Source organism: Lagopus muta, chromosome 1, assembly GCF_023343835.1.
Source record: "Lagopus muta isolate bLagMut1 chromosome 1, bLagMut1 primary, whole genome shotgun sequence".
NCBI lineage: Eukaryota > Metazoa > Chordata > Aves > Galliformes > Phasianidae > Lagopus > Lagopus muta.
Window position 1 is genome coordinate 1731668 of NC_064433.1, and position 27392 is coordinate 1759059.

General features: G+C 41.5%; 1 protein-coding gene across 4 annotated transcripts in view; it reads right to left on the reverse strand.

The window, feature by feature from the left end:
* Positions 1-27392, reverse strand: part of EXOC4 (exocyst complex component 4) — a 398652-nt gene that overhangs the window by 86481 nt on the left and 284779 nt on the right. For all 4 annotated transcript variants that reach the window (XM_048925488.1, XM_048968403.1, XM_048967537.1 and 1 more), the window contains one exon: positions 19785-20004. In XM_048925488.1, coding sequence (XP_048781445.1) covers positions 19785-20004 — 220 coding nt within the window. The remainder of the gene's footprint in view (positions 1-19784; positions 20005-27392) is intronic.

Consider the following 27392-nt stretch of genomic DNA (forward strand, 5'->3'; position numbering starts at 1 on the left):
AATCACTGGGCCTGTGACCAGGCAAAAGAGATGAGAAATTCTGGAGGTAGAGGCGTAATCTTTAGTGCTTAAACATGATCAGAGGGCTGGTGCACCTTCCCTGTGAGGAAAGGTTGAGGGTGTCAGGCTTGTTTAGCTTGGAGAAGAGAAGGCTCTGGAGAGATGCCATTGCGGCCTTCCAGCGCTTGAAGGAAGGGCAGCAACTTTTTACATGGTCTAATAGTGATACGATAAAGGAGGATGGCTTTAAACTAAAAGAAGGGAAATTTAGGTTAGATGCTAGGAAGAAATTCTTTACTCAGAGGGTGGTGATGCACTGGAACAGGTTGTCCAGAGTGCACGTCCCATCCTCGGAGGTGTTCAAAGCCAGGCTGGATGCAGCTCTGGGCAGCCTGAGCTTGTGGGGGCAACCCTGTCCATGGCAGGGGTTTGGAACTGGATGTGGACTTTAAGTCCCTTCCACACAAACCATTCTATGATAATATGAAATGTGGAGATGTGTTTCTGCAACATCACGTCATTCTGCATTTATGCATCCTCCATCCAAGAAGCACAAAGCAAGCTGATGAATGCGGCTATGGAATCTTTCTGAATGGAATTTCCTTACTTTATAGATGAGAAAACAGAGCACAGAAATGTTAAAGCGTTTGAAGTCCTCTTGGAAGAAAAAGTAGTAATTATCATGACAGAGCCTGTACTAAAGTATATAATGCCCTGTGTTCCTTTCTTGAAAGCACATCCAGTGGATCCCACCAGGTATCAGTCATTCCTCGACATGTGGAGGATGCAGAAGGCTGAAGCAGAGAGGCAGTGTTACAAAATCCAAGGATTTCCCCTTTACTCAAACAACAGACCATGTACCCTTGAGAAATGTGGCTTACTGGCCCAACTGTTTACAAGTTTTCTTCTCCAAATAGAATCATTGCCTGTTGCTGCAGAACACCATATCTGGAAAAGGCAGGAATTTTTTCATTAAATATGCAACTGTTTTTCAGTAAAACAGCCCCATATGTATTGGTAAATTCTGAACTTCCACGTCAACAGAAACCACCATCTGGAGGATTATTCATGAATGGCAGTGGGAATGAAACCTTGTACTATAAGACTTGTGCTATTAAATCACCAACATGGCCTTATTGGGCTGCAAAGATGTTTTCCTTTTTGCCTTCCTACAGTGAAGGGTGCTCCAATGCTGGATCACACAATTACACATAGGAAAAATATTACTCTATCACCCCATTTCAGACAGTCTGAGAGTCTTATGGCTTATGACTTGTGTGAATTCAGCATCATGAATATTGTGAATAGAACCAAGTAGCACTGGTGACACAGCAGAGATTTTTGTGGCCCATATAGTCTTACTGTACTTGATCAAAGGGTGTCACATCTAAAATAGATGCCCTTTCTCACTCTCTTATTTGTTTCTAAGCTGTGAACAAGGAGAACGAAGAGCTGGTTCAGTGCAGATAGCCAATGCTAAGAAGTCAACCCCATCTGGGAGCCAGGACAGAAAGAGAACGTGCACAGTATGTTTGTCACCCAATGTCACATGAAATCTCTTCCTCTCTCTTGTGTCCCCTTCTCCCATGAATCGTCACAATCACTGACACACCTGAGGAATCTAAGGTGGGAAAGTGTTCTCTGATGGATGCTGAGGAATAGAATCATAGAATCATAGAATTGGCTGGGTTGGAAAGAGCCATAATGATCATCTAGTTTCAACCCCCTGCTATGTGCAGGGTGATCAACCACCAGACCAGGCTGCCCAGAGCCACATCCAGCCTGGCTTTGAATGCCTCCAGGGATGGGGCATCCACAGCCTCCTTGGGCAGCTAGTTAGAGAACTGCTCAAAGCAATCTTGAGTAGTTCAGCTATTGGGAAAATCAAGCATTCCTTATCACTGAAAGTCCTACCAATTTATTGTTGCTAAGACCACGTTTTTGAGAAAGAAGATGGAAATTATTTATAATAAGTCTGACTCCTTTTAAAAAACTTTCCACTTTCCACCAGAAAAGCTGAGTGCTTCTGAGCAGACCCACTATAGATACCTCCAAACCACTACACCAGTGGGGCCCGAAGTGAAATATAGCAAAGCTCAGGTGGACCAAATTCAGTAGCCTGTATGAACCCTGGCTATCAGTTATGCTAGAAATCAGAAGGATGGTAGAGCATTAAAAAAACACTACTTTGAAGACAGACATAGAATGTTTCTGAGAAGTGATTACGCGATGCTGTGCATCTGATGGCAAAGACCAGGACTTCATGACCCTTCCAAATCTGGCCTGGAGGAAAATATATCAGACCTATTTGCACAACTTGCTGAACTCTAACAGCTGGCAATTCAAAACTGAAACAAGCAAATAGTTTTTATTCTATGTGTAATAAGAATGTGATTAGATTCGGCAACAGGAGGTATCAAGGCACATGTTTCAACGGGGCCGACCGTTTACACATCTATCAAGGCAATCCAGAGCTGTCAGACTTAATGTGATTTGGAAAGAATATTGCACACAGCATGTAGGGATTGAGCTGAACTATCAGAAACCACAAAGAAACTTAATGAACAGGGAAGATTCTCCTTAATATATATACACACACATATATATATATATTTTTTTTTTCCAGCAGACTCAATAGCAATTCTTGTTGACCATTTCAAGATGGAAAAGAAGAATGGCTAAGTCTCCTTCCCAGATTTCTACTTCTAGGAGAGACTAATCAGATGCCAAGCCCCCAGATCTTTACAGTACTGCTTCTGCCACACAACCGTACCTGTTCAACAACTGATAGGGATAGAATTGGAAAATAATCTCTAAGAAGTTCTGAGGCTGAAGATGAGTGAGGAGGAGGACACCAATCTGACCACCTCCAAAATGGGATATACAACCCTGATTTCTGAGGAGCTGTGTCCTGCTCCCATCAGAACACATGTCAGCATGGATCTTAACAAAATCTTCATGGGCTGAGAGGAAATCACAGACTAAAATCACTCCACTAAAGAGCACGACCTAGGGGCATCTCACCTACCTGTGAATCTGCACCTAAACCTTCACGGAATTCAGATAAACTGATATCTAGGTTATGTCTGCTTGAAAATATCATGTGAAAACTAGAGCTTTTCAGCAACGGATTCACAGGCAGTTCTGATATCCTCACCTTTCAAGCAACAGCCATCAAATGGATGGGGCAGATGGCTGGGGGCAGGAACTTGTTCAGCCATATAATTTTAATTTGCTGCCACGTGTTTAGTAGGGCTCTCAGAAGATGCTGGCCCAATCTGCACTGTCATAACCAACCGTGAATGTTAACACTCATGGCAAGTAATATAGGAGGGTATAAAGACCTTTTTTATTTTCTTAATAAAGTTAGAATGGTGGAAAATGTGAGAAGCTCTGCTGCCTGTGAGATCATATTGGGCAGAAACCACTCTTGCAGGAAATACACCTGAGTCAACTATGCTTTCTAGAAGAGTAAGAAAAAAGGAGAAAAAATACAGAGGTGTCAATATAATAGACTTATAGCTTGCCTTAACCTTTCTCATTACCCCACTTCAGCACGGGACACCAGGCCATTCAGACAGGTGGGTGATTTTATACCAGGGCAAAGTGATGGCTCATCTGCTCCAACCAGCCAGAACGTGCTTCTGTGTCCCCGAAGTCCTTCTGAATGCATTTTCTCCACCATTGGAGACTCCCTGGGTGATACAGGGGCTCCCTTGAAGATATGAGGTTGCCCTACTCCCATTGGGACCCCCGGCTGTTCCTTCTTTCATGTTATTTGAGCTGTGAGGCACAGTAATGAACGTACTTGGCAAATGCAAACAAAATCCACATCAAATGCCTTTTTCTTGGTTTGTTTGTAACAAAATCAGAAGCACGGAAACCAAAACATTACCTCATCTCACACAGTGTTACCAGTTTCATAAAATGTTTTCAAACAGCTGCGCAGAAATTTCATCAGCATGTTAATAAATACATTAAAAATAATCACTCGGAACAACACAATTCTGAAAACCCAGCTCTGTAATTCTGTGGTTACACAAAATGTAGCCACATTAACTACAATGCATTCAATCTTCCTTTTCTGGCACGGTTGATTTAAATGTGAAGGGTGTATAAGAGACATGGAAATCTCATTTTCCCTACGTTCAATGAATACGGATGCAAGCACTCACAAAAATAATACTTATGGACACGTTTTGGGCAAACGTTTGCTTGGCATGTACTGCCTGCCTCATCCACCCTCATCTGCCAACACACATTACCCTTGAGCTACAGATCTTCAGTCACTTGAATCTTGAGCTGTTCCAGTAGACACTGACATAAGTCTTGAAGCCCTGCATCTTCTCTAGTTCCCTCTTCACAAAGGACAAGCACCAATGAGCCACGAGCCACCATATTCTGCTGATGGATTTTCAGAATTGCTATTTTATGATTCCTCAAAGTACATGTCATGGTATTAGAAAGTTTCTTATCGCTTGAAATCTTTCTCTCTCTCTTTTTTTTTTTTTTGGCAAGCCCTAAACATTCAGGCTCTTGAGCCATTCCTGGAATTTCCTTATTGTACAGAAGACTCAAATGAACAATTATAAATTGGGCAGCAATCCATCATTTATAGAAATACATAATCCCTTCTATTCTCTGCCTTAACCTCAAATCTCACTCTTCAACTCTTTCATCTCCATTCCAGGAACTGTGTATACCCATGGCCATCACCAGAGCATATGTACTCTACCATTTCTTGGCGCTGGGATAAAGCTGCTCATGAATGCTGGACACTTGGACAAATCCAAATGTTTGCCTCCACAGACCCCCTCAGCTAAGTAAAATCCCAGAATAAACTCTGAATAAAGAAAGTGAGGGTTTCACCCTGTGCTGTGACCCTGCGTATACTGCACACAACCAATTTATAACAGTCAACCAAGAAAAATGCTGCCAATCCATTTCCAGCAAAGGACACAAAAGGTTTAGGAGAAAGTATGCTTTTACTGACCAATTTCCATTGGCCTTCCCTAAATGCTACCCCCATCCATTTAATAATTTGCTGTGCCAAGGATATCTACTTCAGAAGACAGCAGAAAAGGTATCTGAGCACTTTTTCTGCTACGAATTGGAAACATAAACATATTTTTAAATGTTCATGCATTTTGTTCTTACAGCAGTTCACTAAAATTGGTTGAAAAGCAATTTCAGTATTCAAGCCTCTCTGCTCTTTCTGTTTTCATTTTTCTTTCATAAGAGAGTGGTACACAACAATAAATGAGGAGGGATGCTGGAGGCTTCATGTGATTCCAAATTGATAGGAAAGCAAAGAGAGAGCAGACATAGAATCATACAGTTTTGACTGAAGATCGGATCATAAGTGTGAAAAATACTTTTAATTGTGGCACGACTGATATTTTTATCATAATAAAGATGCTTAAAACAGACAACTCGTAAACGCAAATGCCTTTTTATGTGATTAAATGAAAAGTAATTTGGGGGCATGAACTAATGCTCATTATAAATGATCTTTATGTTTAATTATTGCAATGATGTGGCTGCAGCAAGCAGCTGGGGATTTAATTGTTGTCTGACACGAGGTGGGAGGAGGGTCAGAGAAAAGATCTTGGACAGCTTAAGTTATGTTCTGGAGCAGATGTTCTCATCAAAAGTCAACCAGCATAAGGCTGTCAGCTGCCAAATAACGTCCTTCTGCATTCATATCCATCTCTGGAAATTTTCCTCTATTATTCCCTGTGGCTTCTTCACCTGTGGATATCAAATCTCCAAAAGCAAAGACTTAAGAGCAGCTGTCCAACATTCTGCCACAATTTTTTTCCCACATCAGACTTCGTCTACATGGTCTAACTCCATGAAACCACAAGGGGCCATCAGAATATCAAACAAAAGAAAATCAGCTCCTTCTTTTTCCCAGCAATGGATGCAGCTCAAAGTCAGCACCTTGAATTGGATGTTAAAAAAAAAAAAAGCAAACAAGTTGATTTTGACCCAAGCTTGTATGACAAACAGAGCTGTCAAGTTGCTCTGTAAATACCTGCTCCCTGCCTCTGCTGACATGAACTTTTCAACAGCCTGTTTCTGAGTCTCCTTTCGTTTCCCTCTCCAGTCCAGTGAATGCTATCTCTCAATGTGGACCCAAAGCTGAGTTTTAGAAGTTTCTTAAAAGTGCTGAATATGCAAAACATATCAGTGGTGGGGATGGGAATGGAGCAGCTTCCTAGGCCAAAGATGCTCTGCTCCTTGCCAGCCACTACACCGCTGCCTTCTCACCTATTGTCCTCTACTCTGGTAAAAAATACTCATCTTGAACAAATCATTTATTTCCCAGCAGAACGGTTTCAGGACTTTTGAGACTTCTGATGCATGGAAAATCCCCCCATTGGCTAACCAAGCCATCCTCACCTTCAATTCTATTTCTTGAAGCAAGAAATGATGTAACTAAAAGAAGCCGAGTGCGGAATGATCTATAAATAACCTTTAATTATGGCACTGCTACAAGTTATAACCAGTCACTTGGGCTTTAGAGGAAGAAAAGAGGAAGGGAAGAGGCAATGATATCTACCAGCACCTGCAAAAGCAAGCTGTAGAGTACTGAACTGGTATTGGTGGTTGAGGTTGGTGTGGGTATACTGGCTGGTGGAGACAGACTGGACTTATTTTCTTGTGGCCACTCTATGCCTTCAAGAGCTGTTTGATTATTAAGAGCAGAATAGAAGTGCAAAGGGAATAAACCTGGAAGCAAAATGCAAAATCTGGTGAGGAGCTTGTTTTTCACTGCTGCTCACAAGGAGATGTCATTATTTCATTACATCAATTTCAACACTTGCTCATCTATTAGCAGAAAAACATTTAAAATAATTTTCCTCATCAGAGGGAAAACAACCTCTCCTATTACCTAAAGATGGATCAGAGCAAAATGATACAAGGTGGAAACATACTCTGACAGAGAAAAGCCAAGCTGCAAAAACACCAAAAAGGGATTTTGGGGAACAGCTTGGAAGAAAGGCACGTGGCATGGAAGCAACTCAAAGATTAAGCTCAACCTCCCATAAATACTGTATGTATCAAAATCAGAAAATATATAAATGAACACATGTGTACAAGCATCAAACCTGCTGGAGTTCAAGAAGTGTTTGGATGATGCTATCAGACATAGGCTTTCATGTTTAGGTGGCCCTGTGTGAAGCCCGGAGTTGGGCTTGATGATCCTTGTGTCCCTTGAAATACTCTCTGGTTTGACGTGCATTTTAGACCATTTTCGGAGAGTTTTGTGCTACTGCAGATCTGGCATCACTGTGTAAGCTGTGCCAAATACTTTTCCTTTCTAACGCAAGTATAAAAGAGTAAGAGCACTAACTTACAGAGCTGCACATCAGCCATGAATTTGTGCTTTCTTGGCTCCATTAGGACTATTTCTTTCCATTTCTTTTCTTTTTAATGCTGATGCAAACATTAGTCTGAGACCAAACTGAGAAAAAAAAGAGTCGAAGGTGCTGATAAATGCCTTCCTCTTTTTAAAGCTGTGTTGTTTAATGCTCGAGAGCTCTCATTCCCATTATATAAAAAACTGAGTTTATTTGCAAAGCTCACATCTTTCCAGATACCCAAACAGATCTGCTTGAGCATAACAACTCCCATGTTAAGCTCTTTGCAGTAGCTCACTATCAAATCAACACTTCAATCTGAAAAGTCTTTCCCTTCTGTTCAAAACTTTCTGACTCTTCTTTATATCTCCAGTGCTATGGTTGTGGTGAATTATTAATGTAAAAATTAGCAGGAGTACTTATTCTTCTTCACTTGATACCTGACTTGATAGATAGCAGCTTTTCTGGCCACTTTTCAGCCCAGCTGTGAAAAGCAATGCCGAATACAATTAAGAGATGCTCATGCTGTATTACCAGTTTGAGGCTGCGATACAGGAACTTCAATATGCATTTATGTACACACAGGCGATTCGTTTCAATTAAACAAGATTTTGTTGGCTTGACAAGCCATGCAAGTGTTGCCAAATTACTTCTAAGAACCTAGAAGACCAAGTAAGCCCTGATATCCTCCAGCTATTTATTGATTTACATTCAGCAGTGGGTAGATCCTGCTTGCCTGAGCCCATTTGTCACAGATGTTCTTCCCTCATCTAACAGCATGTTCTTGCTTTCCAAGCATAGTGTCACAGAATCATAGAATGGATTGGGTTGGAAGAGACTTTAAAGATCAGCGAGCTCCAACCCCTGCTGTGAGCTGGTTGCCTCCCACCAGGTCTGGCTGCCCATAGCCCCATCCAACCTCACCTTGAATGCCTCCAGTGGGGGTATTAGCTATTCATCTTATCCTCCGTAGCTACGCAGATGATTCAGAGGAAGGCCTAAAAATCTTTATAATTATGGGCCCGAAACATTTGGTGCTGTTCAGAGCAGGGACACATCAGAAATGTAACGTGGTCCACTCTTTGAAGATGCTGTGATAGTTAGGAAGCCATGGGCATGCTCACAGCTCTGCTGGTCACTCTGGTGACCTTGTGGTTATTCAGAAAATCAAAGAATAGACTGAAAGGTTGGAAGGGATCCCCAAGGATCACTGAATCCAACTCCCAACTCCACACAGGACCACTCCAAATCCAAACCCTGTGTCTGAGAGCTGTGTTTAAATGCTCCTTAGACTCCACGAGGCTGGAAGACATCTCACAGAATCACAGAATGGCCCAGGTTGGAAGGGAACTCAAGGATCATGAATCTCCAATCCCCCTGCCACAGGCAGGGCCACCAACCTCCCCATTTTATACTAGACCGGGTTAGGACTAACCTAACTAACCCTAGCATCTCAAAGGTCATCTAGCTCCAACCCCCAGAGAAACACTACTTGAAGTGATTTTGAGACAAATGAGTAGAAAGCAGGTAATTCCATCTAGGCAATGAAGCAGGCAAACCAAAATTACACTGTTCGTTAAGGGTGAATAGGTTTTCTGTGTCATGGGTGGAAATATCACAGTGGCTGGAAAGAGAATAGGAAGCTGCTATGGAAATTTGAGATCGTGTTGTTTCCAGCAAAGTGCAATGGAAAACAACAGAGCAGGAATTTAATACGACATGCTGCGTTAATACAAAAAAAGAGTCTTTAACCTGTCACCAACCTGCCCTTAAAATAGTTTCTGACACAACTCTTCAAGGAGAAATCATACAGTCAAGCAGAGAAATCTCAGCTTTTTTTGTTAGAAGCCTTTTGCAACAAGCAGAGCTCCCCCGGTGGCTTGAATGTTTGGTTTGCTTCACGTTCAAGCCTGTTTTTCTTTTAATTGTATGCAACTCAAGAGGTTGTCGAGGCTGATGTTATTCATGCAAACAGGAGTTGGATGCAGCTGAATGGACATATCTTTTCCTACCCTTTTATGTTTAAAATGACTGACTACAGAAATTATTTAGAGTTAATGGGATAGATCTCATCTCACTCGTGCTGGAAGAAATCCCATGTAACTCCATTGACTTCAAGGTCAGCTGAGATCAGAATTTGGGATATCATCTTCACAAATTCAATGTTTTCAATTTTCTCTTGTCTTTACCTTTTCCAGCAGCTATAATTAGCACTTAATTAATTAAAATAGAACACAGACCCTGGTAGGACTCTCCCATAGTGTATCATTCTGCTCTAATCTCACTCCATGTATCAATTTTCTTAACAGGCACATGAGGTCTCTGAATGCTTTAATTAGAAAAGCCAAGCTTAATGTTTCCAGCTCTCCATCAAGCCCTGGGTCAGGCCCAGAATATTCACAACTGAGGCTGCAGAACATGGCAGCACCCAAGAACTTCATAGAGCTCCCATATGGGTCCATCACATTTGCAATGCAAGGGAAGAGCTTTCACCTTCTGTAGGGTGAAGTTGATGCAAGTAAACACACTAAATTAATTAACTATATAATTAATACACAGCACTAAAGCAGATCATTAGCAAGAAAGAGAAATATTACCATTCCGCTTTGTGAGTGTGTGTAAAACTGATTTTTTTTACAACAGAAAGGTACTATTTACAGATTACTGTCTTCTCTCAGTTCCTTCAGATGTGAGTTAGAGTGCTATTAACCTTTAAGCTGCTAGTGAAGTTTACACACTCTTGCAAGATCCCTTCTCTCTGCCAGTGGAGGGGAGAGGGGAAACCCACGTGCAAGAAAGGAAGCTCTGATCACAGCATCCATGCATCTGTTTTTTGGTTTTCAGTTCTTCTGTTGACAAGTCCCTTCCTTCAAAAATCACAGCTCCTTCTCTGCAGTCCTCCCACTGAAAGGGACTTGTCAGGGAGGGGTGGCCCTGACAAGGAAAAATAGCTTCTTTACCTTTCCTTTTAACAATGGATTAATCTCTCTTTTGTTCTCCATGAGAACTAGGTGTCACATTTCAAAATGCACTTTTAAAACAGGTATAATTAAAGCTCGGCAAAAGGAGGGAGGCAGAGAAATTAGCAGTAAAAATGGTAATAAAGGCATTTTAGAGCCCGCATGAGCTGGAAGGTGCTTCATCCCACCCCAATGCCACACAGCTACAATTACACACCATTGCAAAAGAAAGAAAGAAAGAAAAAAAAGTAATTATAAAAATGAACTTTTCTTCAAAAAATAAGCACTTTGGAAAAAGATTACTCCTTTGAACACCCAAGCACTTCAAAAAGAGGATGAATTAGCGCTGACAACTTAATAAAGTAGCCATCAATTATTTAAAATGCGATGGCTCTTCTCATACAGCACTTCTGATTAGGAAAACATTTCAAAAATGAGAAATTAAGTGTTATTCTTCCAAAGTGAAATGGACTCAGGCTTCAAGTGCAGGAAAAAGAAAAAAAAAAAAGAATGTGACTTTCAATGAGCCCAGCAAGAATGCAGGAAAGTTCTTTCTCTGGAAGTCAACTGTAAACTGCATTGCCTGGGACTGCATTACAGTATGTTTTGGGATGCACAAAGCAAACCAAGCAAAGAGAAGGGAGAAAATACACACTGTTGTGATGAAGAGACACTACCCTGAGCTAATAGGTGTGGAGACAGTCAAGAAAACCACCCCAAATTCCAGCACTGCCAAGTTTAGAAAAGCAAGCAATGAAACTTCCCTAGTGAAAAGACAGTTAAGAATGAGAATCATAGAATCAGAGAATGACCTGGATTGTAAAGGACCACAATGATCATCCAGTTTCAACCCCCTGCTTTGTGCAGGGTCACCAATCACCAGACCAGGCTGCCCAGAGCCACATCTTAGAGGGTTGTTGGTTTCATAGTGATACATTTCTTATTTAAGTGCAATTCACCAGACTTTGCCTTATATACTTACAAGCGGATACTAAGAGCCTTCTGGACATTGCAGATAAGGTCATCCATCACTGAAACAACCCTAGCAACATCCAAACGCTGATTTAAGGTGAAGAAACACACTGGAAGAAAGGTAGCTGGAGAGAGAAATGGAAAACTGGGTGAAGCAGAGCTTTTGTGGTTGTTGTATCTGAGCTTCAACACCTAATTTTGGAAGCACCCCTAGGTGAATGAGGTCAACTCTACCTCTGCATCCTAGGGACATACTCTCCTGCTATGGATGCATAGGCTTAATGAGGTGACAAACAAGAAATGGGATGTTTAAGGTCTATGATTCTATGATTCTATGATTCTATGATTCTAAACAAACAGAAGTGCAGCCAAGCCAAACAGCTTCTCCTCTGGACATAAAGATAAGGGGCTCTTTCTGACACCAGCAATCTGGGCTCAGCCATGTGAGGGAAAATGAGGATGTATGGGAGCAATACTACAAGTGAAGGAGTCTAGACTGCTTTGCTAATTAAAATAATCAATCCAACTCTGCAGTTGAGTCTGGGGTAGGTATATTTGTTTTACTCCCAACTTTTGAAAGAGCTGACTGCAAAAAAAAAAAAAAAAAAGAAAAAAAAAAAAGAGCAAAACAGGGAAGTTGCAGTGGTTTTATCAGTCCAGCAATTATTCAATGAACTGCCATGTGGTTCTGGGTGAAGACAAACCTAGCACAACAGAGTTCCCTCAAAGGGGTTAATTCTGCATGAAGCTTCTCTGCATCCCACTGATGGCAGCAAATCTGATGCAGTTGGTATTTTACAGGCATTCCCAGTACTATGCTGGTACATATCCCATAATCTTCAATTACTGCATACTCCTGTTGACTTCTGGCCAAGCAGAAATAGTTGTATGTGTGATGAGTGCAGGATTTAAAATTAAAATCCTATCAAAAGAAATTGAAAAAGGGAAGGCAGACAATGCACAGAGTTCCTCCCATCACCCTAGGAAGAACATTAATTCAGGAGCAAAAGAAATGTAATAAAAACCCTTCCAGCTCAATATAGTGCATCTATGGAGACAGGATTAATCCAGAAGGTGTACTGGGAATTGCAATGACACAGACAGGATATGCCAATGAGATGTCAATCTTTGAGGCCAAGAAGATAATGCCACCTATCTCCTTTTTTAATTCTCTTTTTGTTTTCTGTCATCTCCAGTGTGCAAGAAATGGAGTGCACTTCTCTTTCTGCTTTGGTTGGAGCCCCACTTATCAGACCAATGTCCAGAAAAAAAACAGAAAGACATAGAAAATTCACAGTGGCAAATTCAACCTCTCTTCTCATCCATTCCAGTTCCCAGGGTAACCTTGAGGGCCAAGAGCCCTTTCTGCTCCCTTGATCTCCATGGAGTCACATTGGCCATGCAGCAATCCATCTCTCCCTTGGCTGGCTGCTCCTCTTCCCACACAGACCAAAAACTGAGGATGCCTTTGACGGCTGGTAAAGTCAAATACATCTCAAAAACAAAGGCAGCTCTTGGAAGATCAGATTGACAGAGTGCTAATGCGGTTCTGTCCCTGTCAGCACATGTGTCAGAAACCATTACTTCTCTTCTGCTTGTCCACCAAAAAATCCTGCTGCAGAAAGATCAAAAGAGACAGCAGTCGCTCTATCCCCTCCAACCCACCCTGAAAACACAAAGTTTGACCCTGTTCCAGATGGGTTTCTCACCACCATCAGCTCAGGAGGTTGTGCTTTTCCGACACGATGCTGCCCGTTTCAAAGATGTTCAGAGCAATGGTTATTGCTTTTGCTCAAACCCAGAGCTTAAGGCTGGAAATACAGCTTTCCCAGCCTGGACCATCATCTAAAATAAGCCAGCAGAAACAACCCTAAGCAAGGGAAGCTAATGAGATGAATTCAATCACCTTCAAGTATTGGACCATAGGAATGATGCTGGCTGATGCCCTACAAAGATAGAGATTTAGAAAGAAAGTCACATCAGCCAGACAAACTTTAAATAGCAAGCTTTACCAATTAAATTCTTGAAGAAGCATTTAAGATTTACTGATGAAAAGCACGTTGTAATTGCTGAGAGACAAGACTGGATGATCTCTTTTTATTAACCGATCTGTTTTTCCCATACCATCTTTTGATTAGACTCATTGGTACAACTGCTATACAGACACTTTTATCTCTAGTACTGACAAGATCATAGTAGCTAAACTGACCCTAGTAACGCAAACGGAGAGGCACACTTTAATAACACTGCAGTAATTTAAACCAGACATCACACATACCAATATACAACCACAGGCTGTGGTTGTGTGAAGGATGTAATGTGGACATTGGATTATTTTATCTGTTTCATATTTAATGCAGCTCTGAGACACAGAATCACAGAAAGGAGTCATAAGTCCAACTCCTGGCTCCATGCAAGACATCCAAAACCCAAATCCTAAGTCTGAGAGCAGTGTCCAAACGCTCCTTAAGCTCCACCAGCTCAGGGCTGTGCTGAACCAGCGTCCAGATGCTCTCCACCTCTGGAAGTTAACAAGACTTACTGAAAGTCTTCCTGGGCAAGTGGGTCTGGTGGTCCAGCTTGAACACAGGAGTTGAACTGAGCTCTGGAGGTCCCTCCCAAACCAAACAACCTGTGATTCTGTCAAAAAAACCCACCATTATTGACCTTACATGCCATTGATCAGTGTCTGGTTTCGGGCTGGAGGTCCAGACAGATGAGACCAACCTTCTTCCACTAACAGAGCTATGATCCTAGGATACCATATACGTACATACTGAAAAAACAGTTATTAAATACCTGGAAATACTGGTTACACATCATCTATGAAGTTCAAAACCAATCTGAGCAGGTATGGGCAAAAAGCCGTAGTCATATGATTGACACTTAGCAAGGCGAACAGAGCAAGTTGGTAGTTCCAGGAAGGACCATGATTATCTTTACCCAGTTCTCACAGCTTGCCATCAGGACTCAGGCTTTTCACATTTCTCTGTATTGTTACTTTCTAACAGGTAGATAAGGTGTGATTTTACTTGCTTCCAAATGTTTGTTCAAACTGGAAAGCGATTCTCATACATTTTAGACAACACCATATAGAACCACAGAATCACCAAGGTTAGAAAAGACCTCCAAAATCATCCAATCCAACCATCCCTTTATCACCAGTATTTCCCACTAAACCATGCCTCTCAGTACAACATCACATTTCTTGAACACCTCCAGGGTTGATGACTCCACCACCTCCCTGGGCAGCCTATTCCAGCTCCTGATCACTCTTTCAGAGAAGCTGTTTTTCCTAACATCCAACCTGAATCTCCCCTGGTGCAACTTGAAGCCATTCTCTCATAGTCCTATCGCTAGTTATATGGCCAAGATCGGCTTCGTGTGGAGTCTTGTGAACCATGAGAGATACAGTATGCTAGCCTACATTCAGGAATGAATAAACAGGCATTACATGGATTCTGGCCAACTCCAATGCAACACTGCACCTGCCAATGGAACAGACACCCAGAGATTGCAGGGATTAATGACAGGCCATAGAGATCTCAAATCACAGAATCATACAATCACAGAATGGCCAGGGTTGGAAGGGATCTCAAGGATCATGAAGCTCCAACCCCCTTGCCACATGCAGGGCCACCAACCTCCCCATTTCACAGCAGCCCAGGCTGCCCAGGGCCCCATCCAAACTGGCCTTGAACACCTCCAGGGATGGATGGGGGCATCCACAGCCTCTCTGGGCAGCTGTTCCAGCACCTCTCCACTCTCTCTGTAAAGAACATCTCCCTGACACCCAACCTAAAACTTCTCTCTTTCAACTTAAAGCCATTCTCCTTGTCCTGCTGTTATCTATCTTTACAAAGAGTGGACCCCTCTCCTGTTTGTAGGTTCCCTTTAGGTCCTGGAAGGCTGCAACGAGGTCACCCCACAGCCTTTTTTTCTCCAGGCTGAACAAGCCCAGCTGTGTCTTCATAGGGGAGCCTTCTGATCATCCTTGTGGCCCTCCTCTGGACTCTCTCCAACAGCTCCCAAACATGCAACTGCTTACATTGGGTCCAACGTGACACAGCCATACAATGCTTTGTGCAAGATGACTTTGCACTTCCAGTTCTGGAGAGGAAGAAAATAATTCTGCCTGCAAGGAACGCTGCTCCAATATGTCTACGTGCAACTTAAAGCCATCTCCTGCCTAGGCTTTACATTCAGTAAATGTTAAGCTTGATTTTTAAAATAAATTGAAGCACTGCCATAATGGTTTGCCTAAAGCTAGCAATTGCTTTTATATAACTTACAGCTTCACGATCAGCCTCAGTGGAGAACTTGCACATCTGCATACGACTTACAAGGGAGCCTCATAAAGCCTTCCCCAAAAGGCAGTAACTACTCTAAACGTTTCCCCCAGAGGAAGAATTATCTAAAGAAATATTTAAAGGAACAGGGAGATTCAGACTCCCACAGAGAGATAATTTTGTCTATCTATTCAAAGTGAAAAAGAAGATTCGTGACATGGGTTCAGCTGGCAATGCCGCTGCTGCTGACTTGGTCAGTCTTCACAGAGATGAAGACACTTGCAAAGCTCTTTTTCAGACACCATGTTGCTGAAAACCAGGTGAAACGCAAGGACCAGCACCACAGGTGGTGTCTCTAAAGCCACGCTTGTCCTCGAATGGGAAAAAACCAACTGATCAGCCAGGCCTACTCCTTAATGGCTTTTTGATCGCTGGAAGCCAGACTGAAAAGACAGCTAATTTGTTTACACTAATAAATAATAACACCCACTTGCTATCAAGGCATGCACTCATCTCGACTGGTGAGCCATTTAAATGCCACTCACTGCGTCCATTCTTCTTCTTAACACCCAGTAATCTGACAGGGAGAAAACATGCCAAAGCCACCAGCAACGCTTCCTTAGAAAGTCACTAGCAATGACTTTGTGAGTGGGGTAAGCAGTGCTAGCAGTGAAGTAATTAGCTCCAGCAAGCAATTATCCTGCAAACAGCCGCACGCTCTGACTTCTGAAGGAGTTTTTTACTTGATTTTCAGCCACTGGAGCTTTGCCAGAAAACCATCAGGCCCGTCATTGACATAATTCTGCTAGAAAAAACAGCAGCCACACTGATGCTTTAAGGGAAAATCCTGCCCTGCTGGTGGAAAGATGGAAGCCACGTGCACTTCACGTTGGATGGAAATGGGGTGATGCATCTTCAAGGCCACCATTCGTTGTGACCAGCTGGCTGGAAAGATTGATCACGCTGACATGAAACATACAAGAACAGGCCATGGGAAGCTGTCGAGCTGCTTGCAGCCTAATTTAGTATTGATTTAAGCAATTACAGCATAAAGTTTAACGTGGAATAATTCTGAAACAAATTAGTTTCACGGTTATTCAGTCACTCTGAGTAAAAGGAGAGGAATTTACAATATTTCACATTTACGGCTGGAAGAATGGAAACAAGATCATCCTCCTTGTTAAATGCACTATTTACTATGGGCAGCTGCAATCTTTTCTTAGCATAATCTTTAAAGAACTGCATTTGTCTGAAGATACGGTGGTGTAAGATACTAGAAAACCTCTCATCTGAAAGCTAATTCAGGTCAAACACGTAGTGATAGTTATCACCAAGAAGTTATTATCACTCTGTGCGGTGGGAGCTGATAAATGCTTGAGTCGTGTTCACATCACAGCAGTGGCTCCTGCTGCAGGAGCTTCAGAAAGATGTTCAGGATAAGAAGGAGTGGGTGGTTGAACCATGAACCCGTCCATTGATGACACAAGGGAGAAAAAAGTAACACAGCTTAAGGAGAGAGGTGCAAGGATGACTCACAGCACACACCTTGTTTTCTTTACATCTGTGATCTGGGCATCCATGATCTCTGGGCAGCCTGGGCTGGTGGTTGGCAACCTTGCCTGTGGCAGGGGGTTTGAAACTAGATGATCTTTGACGTCCTTTTCAACCCAGGCCATTCTATGATTCTATGATGTGATGAGGGCAAAGATTCCAGGCTCCAGAACTGTCAGTGTAAGAATAGCCCTTCTCCTTTTAATGCAAAATCAATAAAATTATTTTAGGGAGCTATTTGGATGACTTGGTTCAAAGAGGCAGCCATTTTTCTTCTCTTGCACAAAATTACCCTTCTGTAATGCTGGGAACAGGCAGACCTTCTGACCGTGTAAACTCTGACCAAGAATAATTCCAGTTCATAATGATTTCCATCCATCATGAGAAATAAATTACAGGGGCTAGACAAGAAAATTCCAAGCCATTCTGTCTCTTCAACCCCCAATGAACTATAAGAAAATGCTTTGCTATTATATAACACATTTTCATGGCTACCAACAAGTCACAACACACAGAAATACATTACTGCATTAAGAATCCAAAACAAATTGGTGAGGTTAACAACCTCTATGGTCCTGCTCCAAAGCTTGTGTGTTAATGCTACTGTAAAACATTTTCAGCTCTCAGTAAGGTCAGCTGCCTGTGCAGGCTGAGTTCAGGCTCTCACTCACTTCAATTCCCAGAAGAGAAAACAAAAGGAAGGCAAACAATACACAATGGAACACAATATACCTAATTATCTCCAGATCTCTCAACGTGAACCTCAAACAACATCCTCAGTGCAGCCCTGGAAACATGGAAGAGTAGAGTTCTGATTTTAATTGTAACTCAGAGTTTCACTCTTCAGATGCTTCTCCTGTTATGGAAGCCAGAATGACTCTAAAATTTACTTTTTTTCCTACCCTTTTCCAAAAAATCAAAGTTTGGAAGATTTCTGCATGTCTTGCAGATTTGGCCTATTTCTCTTCTCCAAGGTACTCACAATGTTGAGGAATTACTGGCAAATAACTGCAAAACAAGGGCACATTTTGTAGTTTCTTCCCACTCTCTGCTATTATTGCTCAACCGACGCACTCAAGTTCATCTATAAAACTCCTTCTGTTCTCATTAAAGTTGCTTTCAATACTCAGCTGTTGTTTCATAACCACCCCTGCTGTGGTTCTGCTATAACATCTCATACCTGATTGGCAGTGCCAAGGGAGGAGAAAACAACAAATGTCATCAACTCCGTCTTCTTAAGCTTAAAAGAGGGCTCAATGTGTGATACCCAGCCATAAAGTGCTCTTGGGGCCCTGCCCTGTTCTCAACTTAAGCTGTGTATGCTCAGTGAAACCATTTTCACGTTGGTAATTATTTACAAAGGGCTTTATTTCTCCACTCCTCAGTTTTGATAGCAGAGTTTCAGAGAAGGCTGTTAAAGCTCTGTCTTTGCAAGAATGTAGTCCAGAGATGCTGTGCTTCTCCAAAACTTTATTTGAACTCGTGGACATTTTCTAGATCACATATAGAAGGTTTTGCCCCCACCTTTTAAGGTGCCCGTTCCCTTCTAAGGGCTTCAAATCTAATTTTGCTTTGCCACTGTAAAAAACATCCCATACCCAAGCCCAAAGCACCCAGACAGGTGCTGCTTTAGTAACCATCAATACATGCAAAAAACCCAGCGACGTTCACCCAAATAACAATGAGAACAGTAAATGCAACTAGTATGCATCATTAAAATACACATACATTTTTAGAGATATAAACTAAGGTTGAAAGAAGCCATAAAAACCTTGGGAGATACACATTACTGCCTAAGAACTTTGCAAATATTATTCATTCCCAAAGAGACGATTTTATAGATAAGAGGGAATTATTTAAAAGGATTAAAAGAGCTTGACCCTAATCACAGCAAGAGTCTGTTAATTCATTCTTTTCAGTCCCATGCAACACGTATAATATCAGGATGTTTTTCTGAGGCTTCTGAACTGTCCCATTACCCATGTAGTTAGGATAAGATGTGTGTTTATTGCTATTATCACTGCTTCACATCAGAGCTTTAAAAAGCTGTTTCATAAGAGACTTCTCATAGAAATACTCTTAACTTCAAAGCCAAATCTCTCAAATCTCTCTTATCTGGCTGAGGTAGCAATACAGTTGCCTTGCTGCGACAGCACCACGTGAATCACAAACACACTGCACTAGGGAGGCAAAACATCTCAGACCTGCTCCTCCTCTGGAGTTTGCACATGTGTGTAGTCCAACTGCACCACCCTATGATCTGCAAGCACTCCCAGAACTCCCAAGGGAGACAAGCATCAAAACCCTTGAAAATTAGCTTTTGCAGTAGGGCTTTCATTTGTCATCACAGTGGCTTTAATAATTGGTATGCTCCTGAAGCTTCCAGGGAGGGGGCATCCACAACCTCGCTGGGCAACCCATTCCAGTGTCTCACCACCCTCACAGTAAAGAACTTCTCCCTGATATCTAGTCTAGATCTATACTCTTCCACTTTAAAGCCATTTCCCCTGGTCCTGTTGCTATCCACTCTTCTAAAAAGTCCCTCCCCAGCTTTCCTGTAGGCCCCCTTCAGGTACGACCCAGGACTTGATATCATCATTAGGTGGGCAGTAAGGGAAGCTGCTGGCAGCTCCCCTGGTTCCTACCTGCAGAAGAGGCCGCTGCACACCCAGGACCTTCATGGTATCTGCATTAGCCAACAACTTCAGGGGGTCAGACGCCTTCGTGACTCCTTCGATTTCTTTGTTGATCTCAGCCAGGACCTGATTGAGGAAGATGTTCTTGATGTACATGGTGAGGAACTCACGGAGAGGACACTGTTTGGTTGCACCAAGCTCCATGGCGTGCTCTATCTCCTTGATGAATCTGGAAAACGAGAAACAAAGCTTTCAATGGAGTTCAACCATGCAGTTAAAAACATGACAGTTGCATTTGTGATTCCTACACCCAAAAGCCAAGCACCAGTAATGGGGAAGACAAGACAGACTGTGATTTGAAGTGTGAAGAGTAGAAAAGGTTTATAGGGTGGCCTTCAAAAAAGCATATAATGCCAACAGATGGTGAGACAGACTTGATGGCTGGAGAAGGACAACAGACAACATGGGGAACTGGTGAGAATCTACAAGCCAGGCACAATTTTTGTTTATCAGCCCCAAAAATGACTGATTTTGCTCTACTTGATACATACTGGAAAGTCCTTTTCTTTTAAACAAAATCAGGATGTCAGAAATCACTCTGAGAAGGCAAACTTCTGGGGATGGTCACTTGATTCATACAGGTTAATTCCCCACCTCTAAAACAAACAGATGTATTTAACAGCTCAAAGTCTAGAGATACCATAAAATAATTTAAAAAAAAGCAATGGAATAAATGCCAATATCATACTGCATTATGCATATCTGTATTATGCTATATTTTTATTACGTGTTATTGTTTCATTCTAGGATCCATTTCTGTGCATGCAGAACGACATACCAATTCTGGGAATATTTTAGCACAGAATGTTTGCCATCTCCTGCAAAATATCTTCATCTCAGTGATGCCATCTGTTTACTAGATAGGAGTTTCTTCTAGAAACTACCTCGTCATTGCTTTCATTTACATTTGAGGCAACAAAATTAGTCTTCCTTTTAAATTTGTATATATTTACATAATTAGGTGTTGAATAGCAGGGTCATAATGGACTAAGATGTTCTATCCAAAAGAGAGAAATATGGATGGTATTTGCGTTGCCCTTCCAACACTGCGTGCAGTCTTTTGAATCTTAATTCCACTCCTGGATGAGCTGGAATTGTTTTTCTCTTTGTTTTATAGATCAGAAGTAGAAGCAAGTGTTTGAACCTGGATCCCCCAGCACACATAGCAGCCCAGCACACCACCATTTCTTCACTAAGAAATATTTTTCTTTGGCAATTAATGCATATTTCAACAGTTCCATACTGGTCAGCATTTACAAAGGATGAATTTGCACTAACCATTTCTTCCCCACACACTTCAGTGAGGTCTGTTTCTGCAAACCCATAACTTCCTGCCTTCTCCTTCAGCACTCCAAGAGGAGGCAGCCTCCTATCAGAGCATCTGTCAATTTCAGTAGCATGATTTCCTTCAAATCCAAACCATTTCCTCCCTAATGCCCCTGCAGTGTTGACTCCATCACAGCAGAATGACACATCTGGGATGATACAGTGGAGGGAACCATTTACACTGAGTTTGAAAAGTGCTTCTCCAAAGAGACATACTGCACAGGGAGAAGTGCAAAGGATGGCAGCTTTACTTCCCAGCTTTCATGGATCGATAGAGTGAATAGGCTTTATCAAAGAGGGAAACTGCAGAGTCATCTGGGAAGAGAGCACAGAAAACACCACCGAGTTTATCTCTGAAATAATAGATTTAATGTCACCAGTTCCAAGTGACAATCACTGATGCCCTTAAGAGAACGCTGTCAGGTTTGATGGAACCTCATTCAACTGACTGACTGACTGCATTTTTCCACGTCTGCCAACAAATCTGCAATGTTCTCCTGTATTTTTAAAGCCTCATTTACACAGTGCTCGTGATGGGGTAGAACTCACTTAAAAAAAAAAAAAAAAAAGTGAATTAGCTTTTATAATTCCTGCACCCTACAACTACATACCACTATCGCTCTTTCAGATGGAAAAGGGAAGACAAAGCAACTTGATCCTTTCAGTATATAAGGGAGGATGCTATGAGAAAGAGTGGGACAGACTCTTCAGCAGGGTTTGTTGTGATAGCACAAGGGGAAGTGGTTTAAAACTAAGAGAGGGGAGATTTAGACTGGGTACAAGGAAAAAGTTCTTTACAATAATGATGGAGAAGCACTGGAACAGGTTGCTCAGAGATGTGGTGGATGCCCCATCCCTGGAGACACACGAGGTCAGGACGGATGGGGCTCTGAGCACCTGATCTGACTGTATGTGGGTGTTCCTGTTCACTGCAAGGAGTTGGACTAGATGATCTTTAAGGTCTTTTCCAACTCAAATGAATCTATGAAACTCAGCTTTCAGTGAAATGAGGGGAACAGCTCTCAATTCTGTAACTCAGCACATGCTTAAACATGGCTGAACTAACAGAAACACAAGAAAACTTTCAGAAAGAGAATGGCCCATACAAACTAGAAGAGCTCAGATTTGCTGATCTACAATCAACCTCTTATCAGGCAGTGGTGTGATGCTGTTTCTAAGTGTTTCCCACAGCAGAGACTAAATTGCTTGTGTGAGGCCACAGGAAAGGTCAGTGCTAGCAAAAGGTGTAATCAAGAATGTTGGACTCCTTGTACCCAGCATTAATCACCATCTCAGGCCTCCCCTGAAGACCCGCGGTTCAATCTCCACCAAATTTCATCTTCATTGGAGAACTGAATTCTGGCAGTTCAAGTGTTCTAACAGGCTTTAATTTCTTGGCATAAACAAGACAACAGCAGTTCACTTAATACCAGTAAGAATCCAAAAGATACCCTTATTTTACTTGATACAAACCATAAAGTAATCACAGATTAGTAGAAAGCTGCTAGATAGCAATGACTCTGTGAGAGGGATTTTATGAGCGCTCAGCAACACTTGTGATAAAGAACAAATGGTCAGGACCTTAAGAAAGCAGATTTAAACTTGATAGCAGAGAAAAGTTATTAAGAATGAAACTGTGTGTGGTGAGGAGGACAAGAGGATATGGATGAGCGACCTTAGGCTTGAGTGTTCAAAGATAGCTTGATTAAATGATAATGGTAATGAAAAACAGATTATTTCTGAAGTCTTCATTTAATCAAAGGATCTCTACTGAAGGAAATGGAAGTAGAGGAGTATGGATGTCAGAGCTACTCTTACAGTGGGGAGCATAGGCTATATGCTATATGCTAAAGTTCAAGGTTGACTTGTCCTCACCACGTCTACACCAGGCAGAATTCCTAACTGCTGGTGGTCCCAGCATCTGCTCAGCAATTGTAGAATTCCAGGTAGCAGTTGTGCAGCTCAGCGTTCATCCCATAAAGGGGAAAAGCCCTTTGAACACAGCACCATGGTGGCTGAGCAAGCATTACAAGGCTTCAAGTGAAAATGCAGCAAGAATCCTCTGACCACATTACATTGCAACACTGATACACTATACAGGTTCTGTATCAGCAGGAATACACAGAATGTCATTAGAAATAAATTAAACTAATAGAAACATAAATAATAAAACACTCATTTAATGCATGCCTTAGGAGAATTAAGAATGCAAAGTCAAACACTGAAGATTTGGGAAAGTAAGGATTGGAGTAGCTTGTGTCACCTTAATTTGCCTGCCGTCCACAATGCCATATTAACTACACAATAGCACTGTTGCTCTTTTCAGCAGATCCTGGTCTTGTCTGAGGACAAAGACTTGGTTCAAAACACACTGCAATGGAAGGAAGTCCTTAGCTCGGGAGCAGGAACCTTTCCAAGGTCCTTGTCCTTAGCTCAGTCCCCCTTATGGGCAGAACTGTGCCTACGAGGGGCTTCACCCATTACAAACCAGAAGCCTTTTACAAAGCTGTGTGCACTGCAGTTCTTCAAAGCTGTGTAACTGAGCCAAATTTTTGGTGCATTTTCAGAGAAATGGCAAAAAGGCACAACCTTAACACAACAGTTCTTATTGAGAACTGTGAAGATGCAAATTCTCAGCCTGAATATCTTCCAAAGAAGAGGTCACTGGAATTTGCTAACACATGCAATGTATTTCTTCTTCTCCTCCTTAGAAAGAGTATTTTAGATAATTTTCTAAAAATAAATCTAGCCTCAGTTGGCAATTAAGTTTTATAAACGAGAAGCACTGGGTGGCATGAAAGACCTAACAGATACTCTCTATTTTTTGCTTTGAAGACACATTCGCAGTCACACACTGTACTATTCATTTAATTCCTGGTTAACTTATTCTAACAAAAGTCAGTCTTTGTGCACAATAAATACATTTAACAGTCATTAAGAGAAATATTCTAAAAGTACCCTCCAAAAATGTTCTCATTTTACTCATACCCACATAACTAGGAAGATGTCAGAAAAGCAATTTGACCCATGGCTGTTCCAGAGATCAACATTTATGTCTGTGTGTGAACCACCATACGTGAATAGAAACTGCATTTTGACCAATGATAGAGTATGTAAAAGTAAGCACAGTGAAAACCTGTAGGTAGATCTGGATACTTTATGCACACACAGTTCTTCAAATGGGTTTTGGACATACCTGTGTGTGCATAACCCCAATAATCCTAATTTTCACTGCTATGGTGAAAGGCTGCATCACGTCGGCCTTTTATCCTGTACTTTTTACTCCCTAAAGAGGGAAATCTGAGATACAGCTCACTGTAAAAATAGGCCATAAAGAAAGCCTTGGAGCTTTGATTCACATCCCATCTGCTTTGATTATTCTACTAGAAGAAGAATCATTCAGTTGTAATTTAGTAGGGTTCCTGAAACAGTATCAACAACCCCATTTAAAATCATCACTTACTGACCCAGGAAAACTTAAGAAAAAGCCTATAAAGGTTAACATACCGTGGGGTACAAGCTCTAAATGTGTGAGAATGAGTCCCATTTGGGATAGAAAATTCCCCTAATGCAGAGCAATTACACATATATATCATAACTGTCGCAGATTTCAAACCCATAAAATGGGAAGATGCTTTTCCTGGACAAAAACACAGCCTGAGGTGCATCACCAGAGGTTGGATAATAACCACTCTGAAAATGGCCATGATAACTATCTTGGTTCCTAACAAAGGTTGTTGGGATGTCCCAAAGAATGCTTTTGCAAAGATGTCTTGCTAGGATGGAGCAGTTGAAGAGAGCACACAAGGGAAAAAAAAAATATATATAAACCTGCATCTCATATTGAATTCAGAACCTGCATTTTCAAAATGATGCGCAATTTTTAACTTGTTTTATCTTTGTATGAAAGCGTTCGAGGTGATTTGTGGCTGCAATTAAGCATTCCCCTTAGACAGAAAAGCACTTTGGGTAAAATGAAGTATCTTTTGTAAATGACAGTCATTTGGATTAAAAAAGAAAAAAAAAAAAAAAGGCAAAGCATTTCAGAAAATTTAATTCATTCTAACTCACAACTTAATTGCCTATGAGGTCTGTCTTACCTGGGCTGAAAGTGCGTTATAAAAAACATAAAGCCTAAAAATGCTATATGGATTGATTTAGAAGCCGACAACTTCCACCTTCCTTAGGCTTTCTTCTCTCTCCATGGCATCAGATCTCTTCTAAAATATCATTAAAAGAAACTGAAGACGTGTCATTGAAAAGTGCATAACATCAACTTCTCACTTTTTAAAAGATGATAACACTGTCTGAAATTTCCTCCTCAAACAAATGAATGACAGTAGAAAGAAAAAACTTCCAAACCTTATTAAGAAATTCTTTCAGACATTCAGCCCAAATTTACATTTCCATTTGTTTAATTTTCATATGACACTAAACTGCTGTTTTCTCTCTCAGTAATTGAACAAGAATAAATGTTTTGGTGAGGTTCCACAAAGTAAGGAAATAGTAGGGAAAAATCAGAAATTTTTGAAAGGAGATGATGGTTATTGGTAAAAAGGCAAATCCCAAGCTGGTTGTTCAGACTTAAGGCAATCAGTTCTTCATAGAATCATAGAATGGCCTGGGTTGGAAGGGACCTCAAGGATCATGAAGCTCCAACCCCCCTGCCACAGGCAGGGCCACCAACTTCCACATTTAATATTAGACCAGGCTGCCAAGGGCCCCATCCAACCTGGCCTCCAACACCTCCAGGGATGGACGGGGCATCCACAACCTCTCTGGGCAGCTGTTCCAGCACCTCACCACTCCCATAGCAAAGAACTTCACCCTCACATCCAACCTAAATCTGCCCTCCTTCAACTTCAAACCATTTCTCCTTGTCCTGCTATTATCTCCCTTTCTTGAAGGTCTGAAGACATATTCAAACTGAGGACACCTGAAAGTCCCTGGGTTAACCATTCCCTGTCCAGAAAGCTGCCTACCCTAAATGTTGGCATTTCAGGAGATGATGTTCTCCTGAAATTCTCTTCGACAACCCTCAAGGCACAGCTTTAATTCCCAATTTACTGCCTTTGTGATAATGTGGTCAGACAAGGATATCTCTTCAATAAATCAATAAATCGCAAATCAAACTGGTACTACTGATTTTAAGCTATTATTTCAGTATACCACTGGTTTACAAAACGTTCTAGCTGGAATAAAACCAGTTTCTCATTCATTCCAAAGTATGGCCCGTTCTTCTCTCTTCTCTACCAAAGAGAGAGAACTGGTAGTCCTAAACCAAAAGGTACTGACCACTGCGTGCCTATGGAATACAATGAATACAGTTAAGTTAAAACATTGCAGCACGTAGACCAAAGATCATTTCCAACTGAAGATCACTCAACTAGGAACTAAAGTAATAAAAAGCACATTACTTTGTGTAAAAACTTGACTACAGGGAATTATTCCTGTTACATTATCAGTTATCCCAAGATTGATATTTCTCTGAGGAGCACGGTGCTGATAAATACTGTGGCTATAAACAAGATAACAGAGAAGCTTCTGTGGAAAGTCAGTATAAAGGGAGTTGTATGCAGGGGACAACAGCAGGAATAAAGGCTTAAGCACTTCTCTAGACAACACAAGTTGTGATTAAAATTACAATAAAAAAGTATAATCAGTGCTGGGACACTCAATGGTGATTTAAATCATAGAATCATAAAGCTTGGAAAAGACTGATAAGATCATCTAGTCTAGCTATGCTAAGTGCACTTAAAATCTTAGCAAAAACAAACCAAAGAATTTTAAATACTATATGGTGTAGAAAATACCCAGGAAAGCAATAACTAAGAGAAATCACCAGTGGTTGAGTTGGACTTAATGGCTTTTGTGGGTCTGTTCCAACTCGGGATATTCTGTGCATCTAAAGCTTCGTAATATACAGAACTATACACTCACTGCCTGAGCCAGAACCACTGAGCACTGTTCATTGTGGATTCTTGTGGAGAGATCAAACCCTGAAGGCAAATTTTGATAGGTCTATTACAACTTTCCCAACTGCATCATTTGCACAGCATCCTGCATTTTCACACTCTTCTCACGGCATCAAAGCTGGTTTTATTTGCCTTCTGGTATGAAAGAAAAAGAGCCAGGTGAAGAAGAGACAGAATCTCCAAGCTTTGCTGTTGCAATCAGCATTTGGTTTGTTAATGGCAGTGTAATTGCAACGGTGTAATGGCAGCTTGTAGG